At 42.6% G+C, this 14,027-nt stretch overlaps 1 protein-coding gene across 2 annotated transcripts in view; it reads right to left on the reverse strand.

Moving 5' to 3' along the window:
• Positions 1–8,796, reverse strand: part of ROCK2 (Rho associated coiled-coil containing protein kinase 2) — a 98,419-nt gene extending 89,623 nt beyond the window's left edge. For both annotated transcript variants that reach the window (XM_036262464.1, XM_036262463.1), the window contains exon 1: positions 8,656–8,796. In XM_036262464.1, the coding sequence (XP_036118357.1) occupies positions 8,656–8,796 (141 nt within the window). The remainder of the gene's footprint in view (positions 1–8,655) is intronic.
• Between the last annotated feature and the right edge of the window lie 5,231 nt (positions 8,797–14,027).

Consider the following 14,027-nt stretch of genomic DNA (forward strand, 5'->3'; position numbering starts at 1 on the left):
CCCCTATTCACAAAAATATATGTTGTAGAAGAAATTGTGTTTTAGAATGACCAGCAAAATTCTCAGTGAGTTTTCTCATTCTTTTGTGACTAAATTCTTCTTTAGCCTAAATATAACAATAAAACATATACTTGAATTTTAAATATTACAATCATTAATTATATATTCCATTTAAGCTACTGTCAGAAATAATGCCTTAGAATTTTGTAGCATGGACATGCTGTAACAAATCATTAAGTATGAAATTAAACTGCATTTTGTCAAATATTTAAAAATGCTGGCCCATCTTATACACTGACGTATTATGGAATAGGAATTCTAATCACCAGATTGTAAAATGTTTCTAAATTAGAAAAGTACTTTTATTAAAATGTTAGAACATGTAACAGACTTCTAAAGATAACTGCAGAAATTTACTCAGTCATTGAAAGAAGGGCCACCCAGTTTCAAATGTTTCACATTTTAGTTACCTTTCTGTTCAGCAATAATTTGGAAAGGATGGATACATTTAAAAAGATTAACTGTCACAAATCTTTATAGGGTTAATGATACTCTTACTATGCATCATACATATTAACTGTGCCTTGGCCACGAGTATGTGCAATTTTATTAGCCACAAGATAAAATCTACAAAAAGTGAGTTGGTAAATAATTTCAAAGACTAAAAAAATCAAAAATTACAACTCTTATAACTATATCACAAAAATCAATAAATGTAAATTTTAACTTTCAAATTTCTGAAATATGTACATACCCTTAACCACCAAAATTAAATGGCCAAACAGCAGGAAATCTGATATACAAATACTTTAGAGGATGAAAAATATGGATACCTCATCTACTGCCTATAAGTTGTTTGGTCATCTCTTAATTTTAAATGATGTGAAAAAATAATTGCAAAGAATGTGCATGCTAAAAAATCTAAACAGTAACATGTTAATAAGATCATGTAATGTAACCAACAACTTAAAGGTTGCTTTAAATATAAAATTTTAAAATAGTTTAATATAACGGTTTTGAATATTTTACATGTTTGTTTGCTTTTAGAGAGACCACAAGCCCTGGCCAGTTTTGCTCAGTGATTAGAATGTCGGCCTACGGTCCAGAGAGACACGGGTTCGGTTTCCACTAAGGGCGCATACCTCGGATGCAGTTTGTCCCCGGCCCTGGTTGGGTTGTGCGGGTGGCAGCCACTTGATGTGTCCCTTTCACGTCGATGTCTCTCTCCCTCTCCCTCTCTCTCTCTCTCTCTCTCTCCCCCCCTCTCCCTCTCCCTCTCCATCTCCCTCTCCCTCTCCCCCTCCCTGCCCCCCCTACTCTATCTGAACAAAAAATGGAAAAATGTTCTAGGGTGAGGATAAACAATAAACAAACAAACAAACCACAAAATCATTTTTGAATTATTTTATTATTTTTCTAAATACAGGCACAATCACAGATACACATACACCATCCTGCTTTAGGTGCTATGCTCTGAAGGACAATACATTTCTAAATTAAGTCAACTGTCAATGATTAAACAAACTGTCACTATTTTTCTGTCAGCATTTATTAAATGTGGAACATCAAAATTATAGATATCCAGGCCAGTAAGTCTCTAGAGACTGCATTTCTCACAGAAGGATAAGATGTAATAACATTTCTATATTAAAATTTCACATTATATTTTAACCACAATAAAAAATTTTCATTTTTATTGAAAAAACTTTTCAATAGAAGAGTCTCTCTTCATAAAAGCTTGGCAAATTAAATTTCCTTCTAAAATAAGAGCCTTGGTCTGATTCCTATGGAGCTCTATAAAAAGATATAAAATGTAATGACCCTTGACAGATCAGAAAATCTTGCATCTCTCCATATGCCAGCCTTTTCAACACACACAATTCTGTGTGCCAAAGAGATCTCTCAACCAGTATTTGTTTTTGGTTTTCTCAGTCAGTCAGTACAAGAAAGAAACAACACCTACAGTGTTTCTCAAACTATGACCTGTAGATTACTGCATCAGAATAATCTGAGATGCTTGTTTAAATGCAAATTCCTGGCCCCCACAGACCATCTAAATCAGAAGATCTGACACAATTTCCACCAAGCATCCTAGGTGTGATTCTGGCTTCCATCAGATAATTGTGACTTTCTGGCTTCATCCAAACCTCAGTGCACCAAAAAAAAAAAAAAAAAAAGAAGAAGAAAAAAAAGTAGGTGTTCTCCTTTTCTCAGATACATTTGGGACCCAATGGCACCTCTGCCAATCTTTGAATTACAGTATTGCACCCCTCAGCTCAGTGGTCCCACACTTTCATACACTTGAGAATCACCTGTGGGACTTTTAAAACTCCTGATCCCCAGGTTGTACTACATAACAATTATATTAGAATGTCTGGGGGTGAAAGCCAGTCTTTAATATTTCTATATTGATTTTTTTTTTTTTTTTTTTGGTGCGTGCTCCTAGCGGAAACCGAACCCGGGACTCTCTGGTCTGCAGGCCAATGCTCCAACCGCTGAGCCAAACTGGCCAGGGCTAATATTTCTAAAGAGCTCCAGCTGAGACCTATGTATATTACGATTTGGAAATCAATGCCTAAGCTACTCAATTTAGCAGATTTAGATCAAAAAAATATTAACTTAAAAAGAGCCAGGATGTAAACCATACTGATATAAAGTTATTTTAACTCCCATACACAGGCAGACAGACAGACAAACACACACACACACAGTATTCTTTTTATTTCAATCCAGTAGGTAATTTTTTTCAATGCATTTATTAAATTAAAGCTTCTTTGAGATTACCTTTTTTAAATGTAAGACAAAAAAATTGTTTCTCGTTGAATGCAATACAGTTCAGAGAAAAGTTCATCATTATTTCACTTGTACATTAATTTCAGTGATTCTATTTTAAGAAAAATAATCATTAAGAAGCCAAAATTAAAAATTTCAAAGTTCCTGTTTTAGATATTTGAGAGCAACTCTGAATATTCCAACAAATGTTTCTAAATTTAGAATAGATGCAATATTGTTATTAACACCAACTTTATACTTTGCATTATCTCCTTTCCTAGTTTCTGACTTGGTATCTTATTTCCTTGAAAAGAAAGCCTAATTATTATATCTTTTCCTCTAATCTTTACTAATTCCCATAGATACAGATTGTATGACCTGTTAGCACTGATGAATCTAATGGTTCACAAAGAAAAATTTTTTAAATCTTGATTCTTTCAACAAGAGGCAAACTAGTCAACCATAACATTATTTTTTTAATCTTGTTTTTTCTTTATTGATTTTAGAGAGAGAGGAAGTAGAGGGAAAGAGAGAAACATCGATTGCCCGCCTCCTGCATGCTCCCCACTGGGGATGGGGCCCACAACCTGGGCATGTGCCCTGACCAGGAATCGAACCGGCGATCTCTTGGCGCATGGGTCAACACTCAACCAGTGAGCCACACTGGCCGGGCCATACACCATTTTTAACCATTCAACTTCAACTTGAATTTAATTCACTATGTAACAATAAAATATGGCCACATATATTCCAATATATAAAAGTCCAAAGTGCAACAAATATAACTCTATAATAATAATATTCCAAAGTGGTGAAACATTTTTCAAAATCATATTAATATTTAGACATCTAATACTTTAAATATTTCTGCAGGGTTTCACATACAAAAACACATTTCACTAAATTCTGTAGGCCTCAAATTTCATGACAACTGTGTAATACACTTTCCTTTTAGAAAATTTATCACGACAACCAAAAAAGTTTTTAATTCTTCTTTAATATATTTAGGTATCTTAAATTTTAAAGGAATTATCTCCTAAAATTTCCTTCACTTTTATGTCCCATAAAAACCTACTTTTGCCCAATCCTTTAAAGCTAAATTAAATTGCAAATGCCCTGGCAACCGTGGCTCAGTTGGTTGGAGCATTGTACCACAAACTGAAAGGTTGCAGGTTCAATTCCCAGTCAGGGCACATACCCAGGTTGCAGGTTCCATCCTCAGTTGGAGTGTGTACCCGAAGTAACCAATCAATGTTCCTCTCTCACACTGATATTTCTCTCTTTCTTTCTGTCTCTCTCTCTCTCAAATCAATAAAAACATATCCTTGGGTGAGGATTAAAACCAAAAAAAAAATAAAAAATACTGCTAGTAGTCAGAATGCTTGATAATATCTGATAAATTTTCAAAAGTCATTCATTGTGACGTGAATAACACTTTTGATTTCTGATCAAAATCTCTCATGTCCTTTAGTTTTGGTTTTACTTTTGTTAACAAATATTGCATTATTATTACAGCCAATATGCCATTTTAAATAATTTCACCCTGTGAACACACCAACAGCATTTCATCTGCCCTTATTCATGAAGTGTAGTTTCAACACAGACATCACCTAGGTATATAAGAAGGAACTGGATATGTTTCACCAGAAGAAAAGTTAAGGGGTAAGGGGAACAGAAGACACATAATAAATGATAAAGGCTGTTCAGCCTACCACACAAAGTATCTTTACTTCACCTAAAACACTAAATAAAATTAGCTTAAATCCTTTCCAAGACAAACTGTTTCAGCACAATCCAGAAAATATCCAAATCACAATGAATTTTTCCTGCTTGACCTCCAATTAATTCTATCACCCAAACCTATCCTCTCTGCATGTACAGATGTTTACTTATCTGCCTTCCCTTAGATAGATAAGAAATAAGTGAACATAAACCAAAATGTTTATCTGAGAAGTATTTTAATATCTCTTCAAGCAGGGATATATTTCTACAGGTAACTCTTGTTACTTAAAAAAGAATTATTAATTCATGCAACAAATATGTACAGGACACAATAATAGGAAGACAAAAAAGATCCATCTCCTAAAAGAGCCTGTATTCAGGCCATTAAATAAACTAAAAAACCAACAAGTATGTATATAACAAGACAACACTTAATATATTAAACATTCCTAACTATGTAATTAAGATATAGCCAACCCTGCTTTCTGTTTTCAGCATTGCTGGAGGAGGCTCTGCTATTAATTTGTATGGCATAAAAAATAACCCCAATAATGAATTGTTAGAAATTAATTATAAGTTTATAATCTCTTTTAAAAAATAAAGAAAATTAGACATTGGATACTAAGTGATCAATTACCTATAGCAGCAACAACAACAAAAATGTAAAGCCTTTTGATATCTGAACAAACAACCCATGTCTTACCAAAATGAATCAACAAACAATATAATCATTCTTGGACTTAGAAACATTCCCTAAAAGATTATCAATGATGAACCAAAATCAAATCTTAGTACACTCATCCCTTGTTTATCACAGTTAATCCATTCCAGACTCTAGCGGTTGCACCTGGCGTTAAAGGATTCCTGGAGTGCTCGAATACACAGGCCTACAGTCCACACATACAGTAATTTTATTTATTTTTTTATTATTATTTTTTTTATCCTCACCTGAGGACATTTTTCCATTTTTTGTTCAGATAGAGTGGGAGGGAGAGAGAGGAAGAGAGAGAGAGAGAAACATCGACATGAAAGGGACACATCGAGAGGCTGCCACCCACACGACCAACCAGGGCTGGGGACAAACTGCAACTGAGGTACGCGCCCTTGGCGGAAACCAAACCCGGGTCTCTCTGGACCTCAGGCCAATGCTCTAATCGCTGAGCCAAACCGGCCGGGGCCATACGTACAGTAATTTTAATTTTAATTGTAATACAGGGGTGTATAACTGACTCAGACAACTGAGCGCGCGCTATATCATTATCAATTTCAGAGAGAGAGGAAGGGAGAGGGAGAGAGAGAGAGAAACATCTATGAGAGAGAACACTGACTGGCCACCTCTTGCATGCCCCTCACTGGGGACTGGGCCCACAACCTGAGCATGTGCCCTGACCAAAATTCCAATCGGTGACCTCTTGGTGCATGGTTCGACGCTCAACCAGTGAGCCACACCAGCTGGGCTCATCTATATTTTTTAATGTCAGCACAGAATAGGATTTTAAGTATAGTTGTAGAGTACTATTTCCATGAAGAAATTCAAGAGGCCCAAAAGGAGACCAAACCCATAGTCATTGCTCTCCCTCTCTCTCCCCAAGCACCACTCTCCAAATATAAAGCTTTATGACAAGAACACAGAGCTATAAACAGAGGCTCTCAACTAATGTTTTGGGAACTCTAATACTTAGTCAAATTTTCTGATAAAATTTTTGTACACCTATTTCATACTTTCCACCAGAATTCCAAGTGGAATAAAAATAACATTAAAAAATAAAACCAGCCCTGGCTGGTGTGGCTCAGTTGGTTGGAGTGTAGTCCCATGCACCAGGAGTTGGCAGGTTTGATTCCTGCTGAGGGCACATGCCTGGGTTTCCGGCTCAGTCCCCAGTAGAGGGCGTGCAGGAAGCAGCCAATTGATGTTTCTCTTTCTCCCTCTCTCTAAAATCAATAAAACACATTTATTTATAAATAAGTAAAACCATTATAGCACTAAAAGAAAATTAAGGTATATGACATCATAATCTTGGTCATGGAGAATGTCCTAAGCATGAAATCTAAGCCAGAAATCACTCTACAATGAAAAGACTGATAAATTTGACTACATAAAAGTTTCTACTATTCATTAAGTATTAAAAAAAGACAAAGCATATGTGCAGAGTAACTTTACTTCTTTTATATTTTAATTTTTTCAGATATATATTTATACCAAAATGATAACTTAAATAGTGGCTATCTCTACGTAAAGAGACTATATGCAGGCTGGGTCAAAAGTAAGTTTACAGTTGAGTACATAAGTTTATTCTTATATTATACCTTATTAATTATTGCGATATTTTTCATACAACTCTAAACCTGCTTTTGCCCCACCCTGTATTTAAACAACGAAAAACAGCAATGACAAAGTTGATGTCAATTCTCATACCAGTAGTATGTCACCTTAACAAAAGTATAAAGTGTGTTGGCTGTATATATTGATTATTGGTCAACAAATGAATGGACCGAATTGTTTACTGAGCATGTGTAATGTTTCATTTCTTTAAAAAGCCTTCATTTTAACAATTTAGAAAACACTTTAATAGAATGTATATTACATGTACAAATGGTTTAGGTTCAAGCTCAGAATAACCCTAATAATTATGATTAACATCATGAAAGGCCCAAGAGATGAAAGCATAAAAAATTTCAATCTGGGATTGAACCTGGTGAATACTTGAGATCTGCTGTACTATTTTTAACTGAACTTTCTGGCCTTAGGTCAAAGTTTTGCTAGCAAAATACCACAGTGGAAATGCCGGGAGTGAAGCCCAGAGTCTCTGCTCTGGCCCAGGAAAAGCTATGCCCTTCACGTAACCAATCCTACCCCCAACTGAAGATGTCTACAGACTGTCCAGGGTGTCCTTGTCCCATGAAAACACACCAACAACACATTCGTGAAAATCAGTGAAAGAAGGCATCAAACACATCTGACAGAACACAGTACACCACTCCATTCTGCACGATGAATGTGCACCCTTTGGTTGTTCCTGCACTTTGGCCAAACAGCACTGAGTCACCCTGCAAATGATTCCAGAAACCTCAAAGGATAAGCAACTGCTTCTGAAAAAAAGTCAGTCACTGGAAAGGGAGGAGACAGTTTTTCTCATCACACAGTCACTAGGTTTCTCCCAGCAGGAGGAGAACTGAACATGAGTTCGGGTAGAGAATATCTAAAAAAATCCAAGGATCATCCACCGGGATTCTAGTCCAGAGTTCATTTAATCTGCAGAGCATCTTCTTCGATGTCTTCTCCTCCCCAGGGCAAACATCCACACCCCCTTTTCCCATAAATGCATCCCTCCTGCACGCTGATCAAACTGTCTGTGAAATACAATCGTCTGTCCTAACAAAAATCAGACACATGCAAGCATCCCACAGCGCACCTCTAATTTGTAAAACGTGGGTCCTTTCTTAATCGAGAGCCAGGTAGCAGACTTCACCTGGCTACCGCTGATTTGGTTTTTAAGGACGGTCTAGGAAAGAGGTGCAATGCCCAGGACTCCCTCCACTCGACAATCCAGACTGATTCTTGAGCTCTGCTGCAACACGCTCCGGGCATTTAATTTACAGACACTAAAAAGCACTAAATTGCAACCATGAGTGTTCAAAGACAACCGAAAACAGGCAAACTCGAGCTGCGTGTTTCAGTATTTCAGACTTCGTGGAGAGGGAGAGGGTGAGGGCGGCCCTTTGTCACGCACCCCCGGTGGGCAGGGACTCCCACCAGGGACAGCAGCAGGTTCCCCCCTGACGGGACCCAAGTCCCCGCGCAGCATGACACTTCCAAAGGGGCGAGTCGGGGGCAGGGAGGGAGCAGCAAAGCCTCGGCCCAGCTCCCCAAACCGAGAGGGTGGGCGGGAAGGCGAAGAGGGGTTTCCTCCCCGCGCCCCGAGAAAGAGGCAGGCGGTCTGACACCAGCGCCAGGGGTCCCGGGAAGAATCCTGGGTGGGCTCCGCTCCTGGAACTCAGCCGCGGGCGCGTTCGGTCGTCGACCCCGGGCCCCGGCTGCCGGAAGCGGGGCGAGGTGGGGCGAGACCTCGCCCACGGGTGGGTGGGCGCAGAGGGGTGGGCAGAGGGGAGGCTGGAGGGCTGAGCTAGCGCCGGGAGGGCGCCCGGGCCCCGGCCACCTACCAGCAAGCTCTCCACGTTGATGGGCGAACGAGGGTCTCGGATCAGCGCCTCCAGCTTCCTCTGGCGGCTCGCGCCCGCCCCGTCCCCCGGCACGTCCTCGGGGGCGCCGGGCATTTTCCCCGTCGGCGGGGGCCGGCTCATGCCGCCGCCGCCGCCGGGCCCGCACTCCCGCTGCCCGCGCTCCGGCCCGGCCGCCTCGGGGCCTAGCGCCGCCCCCGAACCGCCGGCTCCGGGCGGGGCTCCGCCCGGGCCCACCGCCGCCTCTAGCTCCGGCTGCGGGTCTCAGCGCCGGTCCCGGGCCTGGGGCTGTCCAGGGGGCCGGCCCGCCCGGCCCGAGCGGCGAGGAGCAGACGGCGGCGTCCCCGCCCCTCAGTCAGATTCGCGCCGCCGGTCCGCTCGTCCGCCGCGGCTCGCTCCCCCAGGACTCCGAGAGCGGGAACGGGCAAGCGCCGCCGCCGGGCCCGCAACGCGCCGCCCTCTGGGGCTCCGGGAGGCTGAAGCCCAGGCTTAGACAGCTACGGCCGCCGCCAGCCCGTCCCCATGATCGCTGCCGGCCGACTCGTCCCACAAGCCCGCAGCCCTCACACACTCCCGCGCGGCGCCCGTCTCCGGCCGCGCGCAGCCGCTACCCACAAGCCTCTCGGCTCGCGGCCGCCGGCGCGCGCGCCCGCTCGCCCCGCCCCGCCCCGCGCGCGCCCGCTCGCCCCGCCCCGCCCCGCGCGCGCCCGCTCGCCCCGCCCCGCCCCGCGCGCGCCCCCGCGCGCCTCGCCTCGGCCCCCGCCCTCCGGCCTCTGCCGCCCCTCAGCCCTTTTCCTCCTTTTTTCCGTTTCCTCGGATCTGCTCCGCTGAGCCTTTCTCCATTGTGAGGCTCCCTCCTTCCCCGCGGCCTCCTCCCCTCTGCGTTTTCAGAGGGTAAACCGCCCGGCGAGCGGCCACCGCCTGAGCCGACCCGCCGAGCTCCTCGAGGGGGCAGGGAGAGCGCGCCCGGGGCTCGGACCTCCAGACCCGGCCCGGCGGACGGCCCGCCGACTCGGAGGCGGCCTGCCCACCCCCCGCGGCCCGGCCCGAGGCCGCTGCGCCCCGGCGGGCGGGGGGCTGGTGTCGGGGGGCTGGACGGGTCCGCGCCCCTCACCCTCGCCCGGCCCGGCTGACTCAGCGCGCAGCTATGCGGGTCTTGCATCACCCGCGCCAAGAGAATAGCGACTGCCAGGCTGCCCTTGCCTGCAGAGCTCTGGCTGCAAGGGGCCTGCCTGGGCCACGAGGACCTCGCTGGGGAGGCCGGGCCAGTGTGCAGGGGGAGTCGGGCACTGGAAGAGGACCGGCGTCGGAATCCTGGTCCTGGGGCAGGAGGGCCTGGCAGGGTTCCTTCTGGCCCCAGGGCACAAGTCCTGGAAGCACGGAAACGTTTCTGCGCCTGCCTGACAGTCCTCTCCGAGCCTGGGCTGAAACCCTCATCACAAGACCAGAAAGAGGGCAATAGAAAAATGCTTTCCATCTGCAGGCCTTCGCAAGCTTCTCGACTTTTGGGGGGCGGAAGAGGGGTGGTTATAGGGGCCGCTCCTCCGCATTCCTGGCCCGTGCCATTGGCCAGATCCACCCAGGGCGCAATCTGAAAAATATGTGCCAAGAGCTATAAAACTGTTCATTGAACCCCTTTGACCCAGTAAACCCATTTAAGGAAGTACATTTCCAAGGAAATGATCCAAAGGGGGAAAGGAGGGGGGCGAACTTGTATAAAGATGTTTATAGCAGGGCTATTCAGAATGTTCATAATGGCCAAAACCTGGGAATGGACCCAATTGTCCAGCCATTGGGGAAGAATCCAAACAAGCTCTGTCACATTAACAGAAATAATCCTGGCACATATGCAGGGTGCATGTCAAGCACATGAAATTTTGGCAAGCCCATGGAAAGATGTATCGGAAATAAGGTTAAATGAAACAACAAATCCAAAATAGTTTGTACACACTATTTAAAACTACGTAAAATGAGCAGCTGTAAGAACGGAAGGGGAATACAGTTGTTTTTAAGTGGGATTTTTTTTTTCTTTCTGTAAAGATGCTTAAGAGAATGTTAAAACTTCAATAATTGAAAAACTGTACTAAGTTACATGGGCCACTCCAAAAAAGCCACAATCTGATACCCATTAAGTAATGAGTCTTAAGAACCATTCTCACCAGGCATGTCAGAGATAAGCCCACATTTGGCAACTTAGTTCTAAAGCCCTGACCTTGTAAAAGTAACATTTTAATCAGTAAGTGTTCTCTGATCCTCATCCTTGGTTTTGTGTTAAAACCACTCTCACTTGGATTTAGGCAGGAGGAGGCCCTGCAGGATCCAATACAGCTTTTCCCCTGACTTCTGGTTAAAAGGCAAGTCCTTTGGGCCTGTATGTCTCATTCATACCTCCACAGACCACACCAAGCAGATAGGGCGAGCCTATACTCCTGCGTATGCATTGGGGCAAAATAATGAAATAATCCATGATTACAGATCCCTTTTCCTAATGCCAATATAATATGCAAAGCAAGAGGAACACCATGTGGTTCTCAGGTTCCAAACTAATGTTTTCAGTGACTGCCTGTATATGTTTATGGAACTTGGTGGCCTAACAGGAAGCCATGGACCCAAATACTGTACATGAAAATTTTATGTAAAAAGAAAAAAGTAGTGATCAACAAGATACAGCTAATAGGTAATAAATTACCTTCTACTACGGTAATTTACATAGGCTAGTAAAAGCCACAGTAGAGAAGATTTTTGTCCAAGACCTCACCATTGTCTGTATGGAAAAAAACTAATCTCTTGAAATGAGTTAAACCTTTTTTTTTATTTTATTTCATTCTTAGTTAGTAGGACAATTCTTGTTTTACCAAACTAATGCACAAATGCATTCTTGTAAAAGTTCAAACAAACCAGCAATATATAGAACATACCTTGAAAAAGTGCTCTCCCATATCTCCACACACATACATTCTCTTATTGTTTAAGACCTTTATTCATCCTCATACATATGTAGTTGTATATACACACATGTAGTATCTTTCCCCCATATATATAGCATTATACCATATCATAGTTTTGCAACTTGACTTTTCTCCCTTGATTAATAGTATGTCTTAGAGATGTCTCCATGTCTGTAAACAGAGATCTACCTGATTCTTTTTAACTGCTGTACAATATTCCATAGTACGGATGTAGCATGCTTTCATTTACTCTCTATTAGACAGCATAGTAGTTAAGAACAGACGCTGGAGACAAAGTGTCTGGGTTAGAATCCTGCCACCACCAAACACTAGCTTTGTGTATCTCAGTTTCTTCATAGTGTTTGTTACAAAGTGCTTAAATGAGTACTGGCCCTCAATAAATATTAGTTATTATCAGTCTTTTCTCACTGTCACAAACATTGTTGCAGTTGATATCCCTGTATTTTTGCCTTCACAGTGGACATATTTAAATAGTATCAACTCCTAAACATGAAATTGTTGTATCAAAGGGGAGGCATACTTTAAACAGCTGTAGAGAGTGCCAACCCATCTTTAAAAAGATTACACCAGTTTACATTCCCACCCTCAGTAGAAGAAACTGCCAATTTCTCTTTAGCTTTGCCAATATTAAATATTATAAATCTTTAATTTGTGCCAATTTGATGGGCAAACAAAATGGCATCTTGTTTTGATTTGTATCCCCTTAATTACTACTGGAGATGAGCATTTTATGTTTCTATTTCTTCTGAAATTATCTGTGTGTATGTTTTGTTCATTGGATTTCCCTTTTTCTTATTTACAGGAGCTCTTTTTTTATTATGAACATTTCTCCTTGTTATAATTTAATGTTAAAATATGTGTTATAGTTTGCAATTTTTTTCTTCCTGTCTGTCTGTCATTTAGTTTTGTTTTCAGTATCTTTGATCACACAAACGTTTTTAGCTTTTATGAATTCAAACCCATCCATATTTTTCTTATTTATTTATTTACTTATTTAGAGTCAGAGGGAGAGAGAGGAAGGGAGAGAGAGAGACAGAGAAACATCGACGCGAAAGGGAAACATTGAGTGGCTGCCTCCTGCAGGACCCAACCAGGACCTAGGACAAACTGCAACTGAGGTACGTGCCCTTAGCGGGAACCGAACCTGGGTCTCTCTAGACTGCAGGCTGATGCTCTAACCGCTGAGCCAAACCGGCCAGGGCCTTATTTTTCTTTACACCTTCTGGGTTTCACGTCTAGATCGGGAAGGATTTTAAACCCAGTGTTTAGAACACACAGAGGACTGAAATTGCAATAGGAAATGGCAGTTTCCAATAATATCCAACTCATCTCACCCCAAACGAGTCCCAGAAAGAGGGTCTCCCTGTGCTTGCTCCTCTCGGAGCAATTCCTGCTGCAGCTCTGTGCCTCTGTCCCAGGTTGGTGGCTTTCTTTTTCACACTGTCCCTTATGTGTCCTTAGCACAGGTGGGACAGCTGAGAATTCGACAAAAAGCTTTGTCCAGTGCTAAGGAAGAGCAACAGGGAAGGAAACACAGGGAACAGAGACCATTTAAACAGGCTGGCCTGTCTGTGGATAAGGCTGTGATTCTACATAACTGGCTTGATCTGCGAAACTTAGAAGCTCCATGCCATTTTTGTGTGAATTATATGTTTATTTTCTGTCTCTTCATTCCCAGCCCATCTCTGAGTGGTTCGTGTCAGTTTTACATCCATGACCCTGCAATGCCTTCCTAGCTATCCGTACAGGTTGCACTATAACCTGAAAGAACAGGGCTCCCTCTCTGGTCTACCTGAGATGGTCCATCTGCTCTGTTCCAGTTTTTAATTTGTGGGATCTAAGTCTCCCCCAGGAATTAACCCACCCTTCAGATGCAACCTTACCCTCATCACCCATAAATAGGGCTGTAAATGGACCTTTTTTTGTTTTGTTTTGTCTTTGTATGCAGTACTTGGAATTACTTGCTTAATGATAATAATTATCGTGTATAAGGGCTTACTATGTGCTAGGCAGTGTGCTTTATAGAAATTATCTTACTTCTCAAAACAGCCTTTTGTTAATGGTAATATTACTGTGCCCATTTTCCAGTGATGTAATAGGGACTCAGATATATGATAATGGAATGAATAAGTGAGTTAATGAATGAAAACAACGGACTCTGAATGGTCCGGGCATCACCAAAACACATAACAGCTTTTCCCATCTTGCCTCACACTGCAGAACAACTCAAGGTGGTGGTGTATTGAGATGTGTCTGCCCCACATAAGCCAAGATTTAATAACAGAATGAACTCTCAATTCAAAGGTGTCATTATCTTTGTAAGCTCCACTACTATAAAGGATACAGGGTTTAATAGTTTATGAACTAGAGTTTTATCCTGAGTTT

This window comes from Molossus molossus, unplaced genomic scaffold (genome assembly GCF_014108415.1).
Source record: "Molossus molossus isolate mMolMol1 unplaced genomic scaffold, mMolMol1.p scaffold_m16_p_15, whole genome shotgun sequence".
Lineage (NCBI taxonomy): Eukaryota > Metazoa > Chordata > Mammalia > Chiroptera > Molossidae > Molossus > Molossus molossus.